We start from the raw sequence: 18106 nt of genomic DNA, 5'->3' as shown, positions 1-18106 counted from the left end.
AAATAGTTAGAAAATTTTAATTTACTCTAAACTTGACATGCATAATTTATATAAATGAAACCTGAAATATGACGATTGAATTATTAAAATATTAATAGTATAAAAAATTTTAAAGTGCGTAAAACTATTCTATATATATAAAAGAATATTGAATGTCATCATGTAAAAGTAATTGTCTAAGCCAAATCAAAGTTTTCTACTTAAATATACAAAGATATTTTACTTCGATGAGTTAATTCAGATTTTAACAATTTTAGATTTAAGTTAATTTTGAGTTAGGGTCAATTTCAAGTTTTAACCATTTTAGGTATATATCATTTTGATTTATTTGTTCAAATCATTAGGATCTGGATCGGGTGAAGCTAGAAATTTTTTGAGGGATAAATTAAGTTGTTTATTTGTATAAAAGCTAAAATATAATTGTACAATTTTAATAATTTATATCTTCGGAGGATCAAATTTTTATGAGTTTGGATTGATAATTAAAAAAGGTGTAGGTAGATAGCAATAAGGCATATGTAGGGATGTGATTTTGCTTCCATGTGAACGTGATGTGAAGATGATGGCAGCCCATTTATTGGTAGTGTGAATGTTGGATTTTATTTTTGGCACGCAAAATAAATAGAAAGAACATATCTATTGAATCATCTTCACTTAATTTAATCATCCCAAAGCAATAAAACTTCCATAAATTAATAATAATTTTATATAAATTAATTTAATACTACCATATCAACAATGTGTTATTATTGTATGTTTTAATTAAATTAATTTTACGTGTTAATTAAATAATAATTAAAAAATATTACTTTATAAATTAAAGTATATCATTTTTTATTTTTATATAATTTGTAAAAAATAATATTGATCCCTTATTTATTTTTATATTAAGTATTTGTTAAAATGATTTAATGTAATTTAATTAGTTCCCTAGTGGAGGCGAAACGATGAATTTAATGATTAAGTTTTTGACAAATATTAAGGGCTAGTTTGGCAATGCTTTTAAAAAGTGCTTTTAAAAAGTGCTGTGGAAAAGTACTTTTGAGAAATGCTTTTGACAAATTTAAGTGTTTGTAGCATTGCTGTCAAAAAGTGCTTTTAAGAAATAAAATGTCCATTTTAGACATAATATTATAAAGTAACAAATATGTATTTAAATAATGTTTAAATTAGTTAATATTATGATATTTTAGTAAAAATATAAAAAATAATTTATTATAACTTATTGTTAATATTTTAATATATAATATTAATTTTAAATATTCTAAGTAATTAATATTAATTATTTATTAAATTTAATTAGAATATATAAACTATATTTAAATATTTAAATATAATAATTAAATATTTCATAAAATCAAACAATTAGAAAATAACTAAATACTAAAGCATAATGATCAATTAAAGAGAAGAAGAAGAGAAGAAAAAGATAAACTCACCGGTGGAGAAGAGGAACAAAGAACCAGAGGAAAAAGTAAAGTTCAGACAAAAGAGAAAAGGGAAGAAAAAGAGTCTTCTAACGTCTATTTGGAAGAAGGAATAGTAAGGTTAAAAAAATAAAATATCAGCCAAAAGCACTTTTGGGCTGAAAAAAGCTAAAAATTTTTACTTTTTCATCTGTGAAAAAGCACGTAAAATAAGTTAAAAAATTTTCTACAATGACGTCTGTTCTTTATTATTTTTTAAGAAAAAATACTTTTTAATAGAAAAGCTCATCTATGAAGTATTGGAGAACACAACCTAAGTCACTATAGAAAAAGATTAAAAATTAGCTGTTGAATTTGAGTATATAATATGTGGTCGTTTTCAGTGTTGATATTAAGTATAAAAAAAATGAATTTTAATGATCATGAATTGGATAAAGCCTGAATTTCACTAAGCTCCAAAAACTAAACGATTTAGCTTTGAATACCTTGCTTGAATAAGCTTTGCCAAGTCAAATGTTCTTAATTATTGGATTTGAGTTTCTGTGGATAATATTTCTAAATTTGATGTTTATCACCACAAATGTTGAAAGGATTTCTTATTTAAATATGCTAGAATAAATTGTTTTTGGAGAATATTTCGGTATTTATAAATGTCAAAGTTTATTTAATGTAACATCTCTCTTTTAGTCTTTTTGTTGTGGACACTTAAAAGAGTCGAAATCTTTGTATAAATTTTTAAAAAATTTAACCTGATCTATTAAGATTTAGTTTGAATCGAAATTTTTTTTAAAATATTTAAAGTTACTCGACACTCATGATTGTCGAGATTTCTTTAGAAACTCAAAGAAACTCCCAAACCTTAATTGGTCTTTTAAAATAAAAGAAAATCTCATAAATTTAAAACAACCTCACTAGTCGTGGGTGTCAGAAGTCTTATCCCAATTGTTTCTTTTCTATACAAAATCCTAAAATCCTTTATACATCTTCTATACTATCTTGTACTCCTTAAATTTTCTACATTTGATTTTTAAAGTTGTATAATGGTTGCTTCTTATTGAAATTGGAACATGATGTCGCTTACCATGCAACCATAATGGAAAGATATTTAGTGTCTTGATATCGTAGTAACTTGAAAATAAAATGAATTTTCGACTCGATATTAGTACTTAAAAGGTGATAATTTTCATCACGTTAATCAAGTTAGAAGATTTTACTTTCGTTTTAGCATTTATTTTTGTTTAGATTGAACAATAGACTTGAGATCCATACGTTTTTCTCTATAATAACGCTGAAAGATGTAATGTTATTGATGAGTTTTTTAGTCAACGAGCTACTATTAACGGGAAAGTTTGATAATAATTTGGCAACTATACTAGTTGAAGTGTTCAGAAGGGCACTGACTATAAGTTCAACTCCAATGGTTTTTAAATTAATTTTACATGGTTAAGGAGGTACTTCAACCAGCTCCCACAACATCCAACTCCTTTTAATATTGAGCGTCTTGCTATAGCTTACATCCTCCCATTGATTGGAGGTGTGATGCTGCCATAAAAGTTTAACAAAGTTCATTCAACATATCTCCCATGATCTTTAGCTAATTTCCTAACAGTTGGAACATACAATTGGAAGGAAGTCTACGATTATGACATGCCTTTTATCAGTATCATGCTAATTGGATTTGCTATGGATACAGAGAAAAGAGGAGCGCAATTTGTTGTATGTTTCGGGCCAATTGCCCTGGGCATATCTCAGAGGTTGTAGAAGATGATAATTTTGCACCAAACTCAATTTATAACAAATGGTTTAAGGCTTACGGTAATCCATATCTATATCGACTGAAAGATCTTCCTCACTTTCCAAGAATTCATGCAAGCTCATGGCATCGAAAGAAGAACATGAAAGTGTGTGGTGAAGCTGCCAAAGTTGGCCAACTTGATGAACGAAGAAATCTGTGACGTCGTGATTAAGGCAGAGGCCATGCTGCTTAAATTGCTTAAGCTCTCGTACTTGGTGAACTTACCCAAGCTACACAACTTGTGCAACTCCTAATATAATAAGGATGCCTATGCTTGATTTGTCCAGCATCGATCTTGAATTTGTGTAGTTCAAACACCTGTAGATGTTAAGGTCATGCTATATCTGTTTAGAATCTATATCAACTAAGTATAAGAATTCAAAAAAGAATCCTAAAAACTGACCTCGATATTCAAATAAGATCATCTCATTAACAACAAATTATTCAAATACAAATTTGGCTATGAGTTAAAAAAAAAATCCTCTTCCATTTTAAACTTATTTAAAAAAAATATTTTTTTACGATATTGAAATAAAATGCAATGTACGTTTGAATAAATAAACTTAGTTGATGTGACAATATAATATATGGGTAAATTACACAGTTGACAAGGGTGAATCTAATTTTTTTTTGAAGGGTTAAAATTGAATTACAATTTTTTGAGATGTCAAATATAGATTTTTTTCATTTTTGAAAGGATTAAATAGAATATTTTTCAATTTTAGAGGGCCAAAACATAATTTTCTCTTATATTAATTTATAATTTGATATTTTATAGGGAGATAAGATTGCAATTTTCTAAATTTTTTTTGGGAGGTCCTAAAAAATTTGCAATTTAAGCATTGTCGTTACACATATTTTAATTATCGTCATTACATAAATTTATCATTTTAATCAATTCGTTGTTAATTTACCATTAAATACACTCATTTTGGTCACTTAATTTTTTAAAATTAATTTTAGTTTAAAAAAAAACTAAAATTTTATAAGGAATAAATCAAATTCTTGTAAAAACCCAAGTCTTCTTTTGAAAAAAAAAACTTGAATCTAAACAAAAAAAAATTAGTGGCCAACTAAAATGAAGGTATTTAATGACAAATTAAGGAAGAACGAATAAAATGATAAAAATATATAACAACAGTTTCTAAATTGTAATTTTTTTTTATTTTTGGTTCCAAAAACTTATCATCTATGTACTTTACCCTAATATCTGCCCCAAATCCAAACATTTCCAAATCTCATTCAGGAAATTCGTCGAACATCTGTTGTGTGTGTACTTCGTAGTCATCTTGCTCCAAACGTGGGGGTTTTTTACCTAATTAGGATAGAAAAAAAAATTACTGAAATAGTATGTCAGAAAAAAAATTTACCAAAATGGGTTACTTTTTCATTGGAACCTATTTCGTAGGCGCCAATGAATAAAATAATAATAATTTTTTTAATAAAATATAATTTTATATTTTTTTAATATTTTTTTGAAAAAAATACGGATCTAAAATACGGGTCGGGTCGGGTGGCGCCTCTCGAGTAGGCGCCAATGAAGGAGCCTGATGGAGAGGTGCCAATGGGTGTCAGCCCCCCTGCATGCTGCTGCTGGTGCTAGTGAATTGTCCCTTCATAAGCTTTTATTTTTGCTATAAGTAATAGTAAATGGTCCCAAAATCAGTCCACATGGTAGAGAAAAAAAAAGAGAGAAAGGAGAAGAAGAGAAGGAGAAGAAGAAAGAAAAAAAAAAGGTAATGTATTTTTTTAATAAATAATTTTGTTTATAATTTAAAAGGTTTATAGGTTGTGAAATTTTTAGGATATATTTTAGAAAATATTGTGAATTTTTTATTAATTATTAATTATAAATTATCTATATTTAGTGTTTATAGTTTAGATTAGAATTTTGTATGAATATTTTAAATTTTTTGTATGAATATTATAATTTTTTATGAATATTGTAATGTTGTATGAATATTGTAATTATTTTATAATTAAATTTGTATTTATAGTTTTGGATTAGTAATTTTTTGTATGAATATTGTAATTTTGTATGAATATTATAAATTTTTTGTATGAATATTGTAATATTATAGTTTTGTATGAATATTTCAATTTTTTGTATGAATATTGTAATTTTGTAATTTTGTATGAATATTATATTTTTTTGTATGAATATTGTAATATTATAATTTTGTATGAATATTGCAATTTTTTTGTATGAATATTGTAATATTGTAATTTTGCATGAATATTATAATTTTTTATGAATATTGTAATGTTGTATGAATATTGTAATATTATAATTTTGTATGAATATTGCAATTTTTTGTATGAATATTGTAATATTGTAATTTTGTATGAATATTGTAATGTGGGGATATATTGTAATATTGTAATTTTTTGTATGAATATTGTAATTATTTTATAATTAATTTGTTAGTAATTTGGGAAAAATTCACAATATTTTGTGTTTGTAATTATTTTAAATTTAATTTATTAGTAATTTAGGATTAAGCTATAAGTTGTTGTGTTTAGTAATTTAGGATTAAGCTATAAGTTGTTGTGTTTAGTTTAGTATTTGGTGAGTTTAACATATAAAGTTTATAAAAAAATTAAAAATCATTTCATTAAAAGTTTAATTATAAATAAATTAAAAATCATTTTATTAAAAGTTTAATTATAACTGACTTTTTTAATCATATAGTTGTTGTTAACAAATTTAATTTTTATATAATGTAACTTCTATATAAATAAATTTTATTTGATTTTGTATTTATTTAACAGAAATTATTGATTTTTTGAAACAAATTAACTGAATTCATTTTTTTATTGCAGATTTGTAGGAAATGGGTTCTCTAATTAATAATAATAATCACATATCAAGTACTATTAATGAGATGGTAATAAAATTTGTTTTTGATATTCATGTTATTTGTTGAATTAAATTATATTGTATTAATTATTTTGCTAATTTAATAATGTCTGGGTCCGTACCGCGCATTGAGGAGCCGTGTTAATAGTGTAGGGTTTCAGCCAGATGAATGCCTAATACCATACTTAGAGTTAGCCGGGTTCGGATCAGCGGCATTGATTCAGACTTTTGAACTGCGATACGACTTGATTTCCGCTTTAGTCGAGCGATGCGTTCGGAGACCCACACATTTCATCTACCGTGCGGAGAGTGTACCGTCACTCTAGAGGATGTTGCACTACAGCTCGGGCTTCCCATAGACGGGAATGCAGTCACGGGCGTAAGTTCAATCTTTAGGCCGGCTACCCTTTGCAATGAATTACTTGGACGCTCGCCAAGTCAGGGGAAATTTACCAGTTTGAGATTTTCATGGCTACATGCCAATTTTGAGCATTTGCCAAGTACTGCTAATGAATGGGAGGTGATGCAGGCTGTTCGAGCTTACATTATGCACCTTATAGGAGGTGTACTCATGCCGGATGCAAACGGCAGTAAGGTCCACTTGATGTACTTACCCTTATTATCCAATTTGCATAACACTCGTTCATATAGTTGGGGGTCCGCAGTTTTAGCCATGCTGTATCGCGAACTTTGTCGGACAACAGCTCCTTCTGCGGTTGACATGGGCGGATGCCTCATACTGCTGCAGTCATGGGCACTTTACCGGATGCCATTCTTGGCATCCATTAGGCATCAATCATATGTATTTCCACTCGTTAATAGGTGATGAATTTTTACTCATTATAATAATTAGTTGACTTTTTCTATATTATATTATTCTAACATTTTTGTTTTCGTAGGTGGAGTAGTAATCCGAGTATCGGGAAGTCACAGACGGTTCCGATGTATCGTCTAATGATTGAGAATCATGCTGGAGAGGGGTAAATTTTTAGGATATAAACTTAATTTTATTATTTTATCTCACTCAACCAGCGTTAATATAACAACGTTATTAACTGTGCAGTTCATTTGGATGCCGTATTCTACTCCAGAAATTATGGCAGTTATCCCATCATCTGCCCACGTCCACTCAAACCTATGGTGTATTAGTGCACCCATTATCAATTTTAACGTAGTGGAGTGGTATCATGGCAATCGAGTACTTCGATAATTCGGTTGCATACAGTATATCCCGACACTGCCAATACAATTGGGGGAGATCCATAGGATGAACAAGAAGGGGAGGTATGGAGATAATTGGGAAGAAGTGCACGAAGAATACATTACGATATGGAACAACCGGTTCGGGAGGGTACCTCAGATGGATCGTGCTCCGGATTTGCAGCCCTCGATAGAGTATATGCAGTGGTACTGTGAGACAGGGAAACCATTTCTGTTTGGTGGGCGGTCGATTGTAGTCCCTCCGTATACGACACGAATTATGCAACCCCTTCGAGATCTGCATCATGCACCGGAGCCAGAGCCAGACCCAGAGCCAGCGCCAGAGCCGGAGCCAGACCCAGAACCACATTCTAGGGATAGTTCTTATCATCCAGAATTAGGGGGCGATGACTATTTCGTGGCCTCGTATCCACCTCAGTACTCCGCTCCTTCCGGCCAATATCCACCGTCGTACTCCTCTCCTCCCAGATCAAGTTCATCGATGTCATTTCAGACATATGATTATTCATCTATGTTTCAGACACCCTGACATACTGTCGAGGAGAATGTTGATAATCATAATCGCCCACAACGTGAGCGTCGAGCTCCACAAAAATATACCCCTAGAACCACACCATCAAACCATCAATTTTAGGGGTTTTGTAATAAACAACCGCATATTTATGTAATGATAGTTCTTATCTAAATAAAATTACAATGGTTTAGAAATGTCTCCATAACTGCAATAAATTGTAGACAATTTTGTGATTCAAACCATATTTATGTAATGAAGTACATATCAATTTCTACTCGATTGAGACGATTGTCCAACATGGTAGTTTCGAAGAGGGCATTTACTCCGATTATGATAGGGTAATCTGCATACGCCACACAAATTGCCGTCAGATTTCTCCCTAATGTCCATTTCGTTATGGATTCTGGATGATTGCGGACGACCTTTCAGGTTTCTACGCAACCTTATGTCTGGGACTAGCTCGAAGGTCGCCGGAGGTACCTCCCAAGCAAATAGGTCAGGAAGCACGGGGAACTCGTTTTCCCATACACGCAACGTGCGTTCGATGGTGTACACTTCATCGATAAATTGTTCTACATTGAGCCCAACTTTAGCACAAGCTGCCACGACGTGTGCACATGGAAAATGAAGTGTTTGAAACCTTCTGCAATCGCACCGTCTATTTCAGAGATCAACTCTGTAGGACCTAGGTGGTATACTGGGTCGACGACCGATGGTCTCTGTAACTCGAAACGTTTCATTATGTCATGAATATACTTCTACTGTCATCGACCTCGCCATTCAACGGTTTACAACCATTGCATCCCTAATGCCTTCGACAAAGACATGACCCGCCTCCATCTGGTTCACTTGTTGCTGACCCATTCTTGGCATCAAGGTAGCCAACCTGAAGAACGTTGCCGAGAAGACAGATGAAATTGGAAGATGCCATGTTTTTAATAACACAGTGTTGATCCCCTCCACTAAGTTTGTAGTCATTTGACCATAACGAAAGCCCTCGTCAAAACTTTGAGTCCATTGCCACGGCTCCATGGTCCCCAGCCACTGCCGAGAAGATGTGTTGGTTTGACCCTCCATGTCACTCTCAAGCCGGGCCATTTTTTGGCGAAAAATGTGTGGCTCTAGCTCGTACGCTGCATATGTATTAAAAAAAATTTAAGTTACAATATTGCTCTAAAACATTAAAACTTATATTTAAAAGATAAGGTAATTCTTTACCCATTCTCACAACTTGTCTCTTCCAGTCTACATTCTTATAATATCGCTGGAAGTTAGCCGCGATGTGCCGGATGTAGTAAACAGATCGCCATGGTACACCAGAACGCCTAATGGCTGCAATTAATCCTTTTCCTCTATCGGAAATGATGCAAATATTATCATTGCTAATCACATACCTTCACAGGTTGGTAAGAAAGAACTCCCACGATTCCATGTTCTCCTTATCGACGATGGCAAATGCTATCGGGAGTACGTTCCTATTGCCGTCTTGAGCAACCGCAAGAAGTAAGATCTGTGTGTATTTTCCATATAGCCAGGTTCCATCTACTTGCACAAATGGTTTGCAGTGGGGAAATGCGCATATACATTGATCAAAAGTCCAGAACATCCGATGGAAAATTCTTTTTCTCGATTGTAGTTGGTCATTTGGACCGTCATAAGATCGTGTCTGCAACTCAATTACAGTCCCCGGTACGTGTTCCCTCATGGCGGCTATCCATCCCTGTAATTCATTGTACGATGCATCGAAATCTCCGTACAATTGCTCCATTGCCATCTGTTTAGCTATCCATGCCTTCCGGTATGATACTCGATACTGGAATCGTGCTTGTATTTCAGCAATCAGTACCGAAACTTTAATGGTCGGCATGTCCTTCACCATTGGCATGATGCATGTACAGATAGTTTTGGAGTCAAGTTTTCGATGATCTTCTGTCATACGTGTTGAAGTGCATGTGTGGGGCTCCACAAATTTTCGTATTTCCCACATCTGCGACTTCTGCATAAATGCAGCTCGTACCCGCCAATTGCAGCCTTCTGCCGACCTCTAACACTCTCCAATATATAATGTTGGTTTAGACTCGATGACTTTGTAATCTACTGATATATTCATGCTATACCGCTTAATTACAAACATACATTCTTCCTTACTTTCAAATCTCTGGCCCACGCGCAACTCATCTGGATCAGAATATACGCCCATTCGGTAACCATGTGGTATTTCAGGGTACTCCGGAAACTCAGCTGCCCGTGCCGCATCGGGGTCTATCCGAGACATGTGTGCCCCAGGATTATTGTGTATCACAATACGACGAATCTGGTTTCCGACTGAAGACGCATTAACATTTTCATCCTCATTCACCCCTTCGTCGTCAATATCATCCGGGACCTCGTCTGCGTCGGGATCACTCTCACTATCCACTTCGTAATCAACAGGATCACTACTATAGTATACATCATCACCAACCACATCAGTCTCGGCTGCATCATTAAGATCAATATTTATCCCATGTATAGGTGATTGACTATCAACATATGATACCGGAACCACCATACACGGCGCTTCAACTCCATCTTCTTCACCTAATGGAGTGGGATATTCAGTTGCCTCCACACTGGCTAACTCAGCAAATAACTGAATCGGTGCATTTTTGTTACTCGAAGTCCCACAATAAAGAGCGACCATTGTTTCCACCTCTTCATCGTCTACAAGTTCCATTTCGGTAAATTTTATTGGATCTGTTGATACTGGAAACTTGTAGAAAACTTTTGATATCCTTCTCCCACAACGTCTATAAATTTTTTCACTAATTTTTTCCTTCATATCATCAAACAAGATATTTCTATCAAATCTCATTGCTACTTGTTTGCGACATTCAAATATACATCCCACAGTTGTTGTTAAAATTTCTCAATCGAAATAAACGCATACAAAAAACTGATTCTTCATTTTCAATACTAGATCTGTAAAAAAATAATTTCAAATTTCTTAAAACAGTTTCAAAATGTAAACAAAATACATAAAAATTTTAATGTAAAATTTTTCATTCAGAAACTAACAAAATTAATAACATGGCAAAATAACTTTCAAATAATAAAATTACTAACAAAACTCTACATTCTATTTTAAAAAAAACCAAAATACCTACTTTTTTTCTTCTTTTCCTTCCTTCTTTTCTTCTGCTTCCTTCCTTCTTCTCTCTTCCATTTTTGTAGTCAAATTTATGTCTGTGTTGGGGGTATTTATAGAGAAAAATCACAGCATTTGCGCCTTCTAATATGACACCACCATTGGCGCCTGCTACATAGGCACCACCATTGGCGCTTCCCAAATAGGCACTACCATTGGCGCCTCCCAAATAGGCACCACCATTGGAGCCTTCCAAATAGACGCCAATACTATGTATTATACGGGTTATATACTAACCCGAAAAAGTATAATTTATATTTTATTAAAAAAATTATTATTATTTTATTCATTGGCGCCTACGAAATAGGCTCCAATGAAAAAGTAACCCATTTTGATAATTTTTTTTCTGACATTTTTTTTTTCTATCCTAATTGGGTAAAAAACCCTCCAAACGTGTTTATGTCACGATCCTAAAACTTGAGCGAAGGCTACGTGTGAACCTACATACTAACTTATAACAAATATTACAAACCAAATCTTCATCCCAAAACGACTCCAAAATGAACCGTTTCAGGCCTTGTCTTCTCATCCACCATCGTCACCTTCACCAACTTCAAAATGCCGGTCCTCTTTGCTCTCAGTTAAAGTCCCGGTCCGTAATACGATTCTCGGGACCCGACACCATCAAATTCCTTCAGGGTCTTTTATCCAACGATGTACGGAGGTTCGGTGAATCCCCACATGAAGATAACTCGCCCGTAGTTCCGCATATGTATGCAGCTCTTTTGACTCCTCAAGGAAGGTTTTTGTATGACTTCTTCTTGTATAGACAATCCCGGCCGGAGGAGAAGCTGGACAGGAATGGGTCGGTGGAGATTTTGGCCGATGTTGATGGATCGGTCTTGGATGAGTTGTTGGCTACTCTTAAGAAGTGGGTATTTTTAGTTTTTCTTAAAGATTGTTTATTTATTTATAATTTTGATTGAATTTAGATTTTCAAAGAACAATTTTTTTGTTGTTGTTTAAAGAAGATAAGTAATTAGTATGTTCTTGTTTTTTTTTTAACTCACAATCAGCATGAATTCTATATTGTTTGTTGAATTAAATCTAAACTGTTCTTGTATCTTTTAAGGCATTGATCATTATACCAACTAGTGTGATGTGTGCTTGTCTTTTACAGTAATAGGAACTCTAAAATTGCTGTTATTGCTTGTTGCATTTACTTAATGTTGCAGATACCGGTTGAGGTCTAAAGTTGATATTGAGAATGTGGCGGAAGACTTCTATTGCTGGCAGAGGTATGGTCGGGGTCTGTCTGAAAAGACCCCATCCGTTGAAGAACCAGTGGCAGCTTCAGTTGGTTGGAGGGGTGGCGACGATCGTTCTGGCAATTCAGCTTCACATGGAAATGATGTTGGATGGCAATGGTTTAAGGATCCTAGATTGGATTGTCTCGGTTTTAGGGGAATTTTCCCATCTGGTACCACGCGTGAGTTCACCGAACTTTCGTCATTGGCTTTGAGATAACAATCAGTTTTAAGATGTATTGTTTCGTAAGAGTCGCACCACTCATGCATGCTACCTATTTGTCGCTTATATGTATTATTTTCTCTGTTGCAGCACCTTTAGTTGAGTCCGATAAAGAAACGGATGAAGAGAAATACCTTTTGTGGAGATTAGAAAAGGGTGTTGCAGAAGGCTCAACTGAAATTCCAAAAGGTGCTTGTTTGATTTGCTGCTAATGGTATACTTAAGTTTCTCGAATATTTCTTGCATGTTTCAACTTCGATTTTATAGTTTGCATCTGTTTGTGACATTGTTATTATGTTGTTTAGGGGAGGCAATTCCACTTGAATACAATTTTTGCAGGCCTAAGTGCAATCAGCTTCGATAAAGGGTGCTATGTTGGGCAAGAGCTTATAGCTCGTGCACACCACGGGGTTATTCGCAAACGTTTGCTTCCTTTAAAGTTTCTTGATAATAACGGAAAAGGTAATCTCCCTCGGGTAGGATTTGACAAAGTTAATTATCTTTGTGACAACACGGCTAACACCTTTCTGTTATTTCAGAGGTAGAAAGGAAAGTTACTGCTGGTTCGGAGGTGATTAACACTGCCTCCGGTAAGAAAACAGGGAGTGTGACCACTGCATTTGGTTTTTGTGGAATGGGTGTCTTGCGGCTAGAAGAAGCCTTCGAAGGGTCTGATTCATTGACAATACTGGGACAGGAAGATATAAAGGTTGAAGCAATTAGAGCAGAATGGTGGCCCTCAGAATGGTTTCGAGATCAGCAACATACAGCAGTCGCATAGACTGCCTTTCATGCATTGATAAGTTCACCAGGTTTTTGGCCTGGCTTGGCTGTTCACATGGTACGAGACACCGGAACAAGGGGCTCCTCCATGTGTCCGTGTTTCATAGATTATAAATTCTTCTAGAAGAGAGCTTTGATGCCATTTTGTTTGAATTTCAGTTTAGCTGTAACTTCAAGAAATAGAATAAAGGCAAGAAGAAAGTATAACATTTGCAAATGCAAATCTATTTCATTGAATTAAAATAATGTTTAAATATAAAAAATTCAACAACCCTAACCTCGGATTAAGTAATTATATTACACGTGATTTCATGATCAATAAACTCTTAAAAATTATCAACTCAGTTAACAATACTAAAATAGCTAAAAAATACATGAGAAAAATCAGTGAGCAACAACAATGAGAAAGAAACTGCTAAGTTATGTTCTATTTTACACCAGTTTTCTGAATTTCCAAACATTATTTTCCGTAATGTACAATGAGCAAACATAAATGGGAAGCAATGAGAAGATAAAGAACTCCCAAGTCAACTGAAGGAGGACTCCGGTGGCTAAAATGAGTTGATCCTTCATCAATGTTGAATCTTCGCGACCTATGGAAATGACTTTTGCACTGCTGAGTAGCTGATCATATAGGCCGTGATATTCTGAACTTTCAGGAGCCGGAGGTGACTGGCTTTCTTTGGAAGTACTTTCGGGATTGCCCCCATGGCCGTTTGGTTGGTCATCATGATCCTTCTTTTCATCATTCTCTTTGCCGGGGCTCCCACCAAAGCCATCTTTTGGGATGGTTCGAACCAAATCTGGCTTAGCTTCTACTCCAACTCGTCTAAGGTGCAGCTGCCATGTTTAACACACCAGTAGAAATAACAGGCTTCTGAACATACTGACAGTACTAAACATTATGAGAGAAGTCATGTATTTAAGTATTACACGTTATGTACCTGAAGATGTAGGTTAACTTCATCTGGGCGGGAAAGAAATGGGAAATCCCCGCCTGTTTTCAGATAAGCTCGCCTAGCAGCGGGATACCTCTCACCGAGCTGATCTTTGAGTTCTTGAGGAATTGAAGAGTAGTCATTTGTCTACAAGACCACATAGTCAATGTTAATAATAGAGCCATCAGCTAAAGCTTATTTTAAGCATCCAAGTAACAATGAAGAACTCAACGAAAAATTATTATAAAATCACACTTAAAAGGAATTACAATATATATTTCCTTCACTTTTAAAGGAAAAAAAGGCTAATGATGTACGTAGGAAATAACCCTTGTTTCCTATAAAAGCATGAATACTTGAAATATGTTTGTGTACAAACCCATGAAAAGTGAGTTTCGGACAACTTACATCCATTATAGTAATTAATGAATCTGAAAGTAGAAGAGGTCCAACTGAAGCATTATCAACTGTGAAAGCCAACCTGGATGCTAAGTCATCTCTTGAGAGAGTTTCGACCTGAAATGATTGTCATATATGGCCTCAGATCACAAGAGCATGATACATAATGCAGACTTCTAACCGAAAAGGCAATAGCCTATAGAAAAGTAAAAGCGTTCAGAATTTCACTGAACATAAAGATGATACACGGAGTGAGATCCACCTTACCTGATTACATTTCTAAATTGATAGAACAAAGTTAAAAATCTAGCAAAACTGTACTAGTATTACATCTAGCTTACGGAAACAAGAACTTTTTCTTGCCAGGATGACCAATTCTAACAGCAGAAGAGGATGTGAAATGCATTGTACATTTATAAACTACCAAGCAGAAGACCAAAAATGCATTGTACATTTATAAACTTGATGCAAGATTGCTTCAAGATCTCATGTGAAAACTATATGAAAGCAACACGTGCCTCACACAAAATGACGGTCACAATAAACCAAAAAAGAAAAATGGTCTATGTTCCTAGAAACTTACCTGTGAAACAACGAAATCTACAGAATCAGCGATGAAAGGTTCTTGAGGTCCATCATGTATTCCTGTTAAGATGTATCGTTTCAACAAAAAAGATGGGGCCCAACCAACACTGCATGTGACAAGGTAATATTTTAGGAACACTCATTTTTACAAGAAACAAGTAATAAAGATCATGAAAGGAGAAAAAACTGAGCAGAAACTGAAAAGTATTGATTAAACTTAATAGTTAATATACACCTATGTATAGCAATAGGTAAACCTATATCACAAGGCAATACTAGCTCATATAGAAAAAAGAATGTGAAAGCAGAATGAATACACTTTTTCATTCACCCAATAAATGCACGTGTAAAAGCAGGTGGTCAATTTACAGGAATTGACTCATTGCAAGGAAAATTGTCCTTTACTCGATGCCACACCAAACTGCACATGAATAGTTATTTGTTTTCAAAATGCCAATAAATTTAAAGCACGCTATGAGGCAAACCTCATGAAAATGATCACTGCATGCACAATCCAACAAATAAAACAACTATAATATAATCCAGCCTAGAGTTGATAAGAAGAAAGTAGAGACATACATAGGTGCCCAACGCATTGCCGCTGAAAAACGGCTTGTCTCCAAAAATGTATTTGATAGAATTAAGGATTTAACCCGTCTAGGACGATGTTGGGCAAAAAGTTGAGCTAGGAAGCCTCCAAGAGATGTGCCATATAAATGTATCTGTAAAAGATATGTTACTCAGTTTACTACGCAAATGCTAGAATTCAAATTAACAGCTGCTGCCATAAACCAGCAAATTGGGATAAGATTGCCATTTTAGAACCATGAAACGAACTTACTATGAAAGTAATTGAGTAAAATATTGTGTCACTTTATGTAGGCAGCCTATTCTTCATTCCGAAAGATATAAAAGGAATAATAAATATCAAATATCCGCAGAAAAGGAAAAAGACAGATGCTGTAGGTAGGGAAGGAATGAAGGATATGCCATAAAATTAAATAAGTTCTTACATGGTGAACATCAATGGCATCCAAGAACTTTTCGAAACTTTGAATCCACTCTTGATGATTCCAAACACATGGAATATCAACAGAAATTACCCGATAACCCTAAACATTTGTGAAATTTAAACTATTAGACGAAACAAGTAAAAATACGTCACCGTCATAAACATAATGTTTGGTAAGAGACCATATAGTTATTTGAAAATCCATCTACAAGAAACAAGTAAAATGTTTCCACCAACCAACAAATGAAATGGGAGCCTTTCAGGCTGGCAGTGGTTATAAGGAATTACAGAACTACAAAACATCCAGTATATCTTAATACTAAAAGCAATAAGGAGACAAATATAGCAGCCATAAAAAAGAACTGATAGCCTATGAAGGTTTCCTTCTATTGTTCTTGTGGGTTTAGAGAGATAAAACAGCCTATCTCAGCTCCCAAAGGAATTCTTCCAAGAACTAAAACAAGGGGAAAAAAAGTACCAAGATTTTATCAAAGAGATTACAATAAATATCTTACAACCTTCATGGACAAGGACATGATCTGTTTGTAGTAGACATCCGCTGTCCCAGCAGTTCCAGGAAGACATATAAGTGGAGGAACTACTTTGGGACCAAAATCATAATATCGCCACTGCTTTGTGCCAATCTGTGAAAACAATATGAAACTTCAAAAATAAGTATAAGAAGTAATAGCAGAGACTTGCTGTGTGTCTCCTTTCGAGACACATGCTAAGCAATATAAAAACCAAGAAGGACTGGTCAACTATCCTAGACTTGAAAAAAAAGCATAATACTTATCAGAAATCAAAATGTACCTTATATGACCAACCATATACTTAAAAACAGCTGCCAAGTTACACCATAGAGAAGATAAGGAATCCAAAATCATAAGCATAGAAGTTTAAAAATAATAACAAAACTTCAGCAGCATTAACGAAAACCAGACAACTACAAACTGGTTAATAACTTCTCATAGAATAAAAATACGTTCTTCCCCAGTGAAATAACAATGTCAACTAGTAAACCTGGGCAGATAAAAATTCAATAATTTACATAATCCAAAACCAACCCTTCAGATATCAAATTGAAATCCCTTAAAAAAAATTTCTCAATGGGGAAATCAAAGTTCATATGGATCAGTGGCTTAATAAAGAAAAGCACATTCACAGATGAAACAAAATTAATACAACAGCTTGACTTATAAATTTATAAAAGTAAAACATAGAATTAAACAAATTATAGGACCAGCTCGAACAACACTTGGCAATTCCGCAATCGAAATTATCACCAACATGACAACCACACAATAGACCATAGCTAAAACAAAAACATACCCAGTACCACAGTAAGCGTAAATCATTAAACCCATGATCAAAATTTTATAAAAATTACAAAAAACGAAATAAAAAAATAAATTACAGGGATCTTGTGAAGAGGGACTTGGGACTTGAAGTGGATATAATCTCCGGGCGCCGAGTAGACGCCTTTCATTGTTGAATCCACTGACTCTTACATTCATTCCATTCGATTCTGTTGTTTTGAATCAATCAATTAAATCGATATTCGATAGGCGATCCCTCCGTTTTTATTTATTTATTTGTCCCTTTTATTATTGTTTTCTAACTTTCTGAGTATTAGCTGTTCTTTCTAATTATGGGTGGGATTAGATATACTGTGCGTTAATTTGTAATTACTGTAAAAATAGTGGTAGCGATAAAATTAAATAAAGTAGCATGAGATAAAAAGTAAGTTAAAGTTACCGCACCGCACCCAATCTCCTATCTAAACTCATCCTATTATTCCTTTAATTTTTTTTTCACTTGGCTTAATCTATGATTTGATGCTTAAGTTTCTCATTTTTTTTCTAATTTAGTACTTATATTTTTGGTTTAATCTGTTACATGTATTAAATTTATA

General features: G+C 33.9%; 1 protein-coding gene and 1 pseudogene across 1 annotated transcript; one reads left to right on the top strand and one right to left on the bottom strand.

Annotated features, from left to right (window-relative positions):
* The first annotated feature begins 11469 nt into the window (after positions 1-11469).
* Positions 11470-13466, top strand: LOC107920611 (putative transferase At4g12130, mitochondrial; annotated as a pseudogene).
* A 124-nt stretch (positions 13467-13590) lies between these two features.
* On the bottom strand, positions 13591-17829 carry LOC107920610 (maspardin). The gene is made up of 8 exons (XM_016850405.2): positions 17609-17829; positions 16710-16835; positions 16193-16291; positions 15759-15901; positions 15178-15286; positions 14604-14711; positions 14202-14342; positions 13591-14097 (listed from the first exon to the last, which is right to left on the bottom strand). Exons 1-8 carry the CDS (start codon positions 17678-17680, stop codon positions 13690-13692), a joined length of 1206 nt encoding a protein of 401 aa, XP_016705894.1. The 5' UTR covers positions 17681-17829; the 3' UTR covers positions 13591-13689.
* Positions 17830-18106: the final 277 nt, after the last annotated feature.

This window comes from Gossypium hirsutum, chromosome D03 (genome assembly GCF_007990345.1).
Source record: "Gossypium hirsutum isolate 1008001.06 chromosome D03, Gossypium_hirsutum_v2.1, whole genome shotgun sequence".
Taxonomy (NCBI): domain Eukaryota; kingdom Viridiplantae; phylum Streptophyta; class Magnoliopsida; order Malvales; family Malvaceae; genus Gossypium; species Gossypium hirsutum.
The sequence above is the reverse complement of the archived record's forward strand: the minus strand, read 5'-3'. Positions and strand labels throughout refer to the sequence as shown.

Coding starts and splice junctions, on each gene's coding strand:
- LOC107920610 (XM_016850405.2), bottom strand. CDS start 17,680: ATGAAAGGCGTCTACTCGGCGCCCGGAGATTATATCCACTTCAAGTCC. Junction 16,292..16,709: donor TCATGTCCTTGTCCATGAAG/GTTGTAAGATAT, acceptor ACAAATGTTTAG/GGTTATCGGGTAATTTCTGT. Junction 14,343..14,603: donor CATTAATTACTATAATGGAT/GTAAGTTGTCCG, acceptor GTGGTCTTGTAG/ACAAATGACTACTCTTCAAT.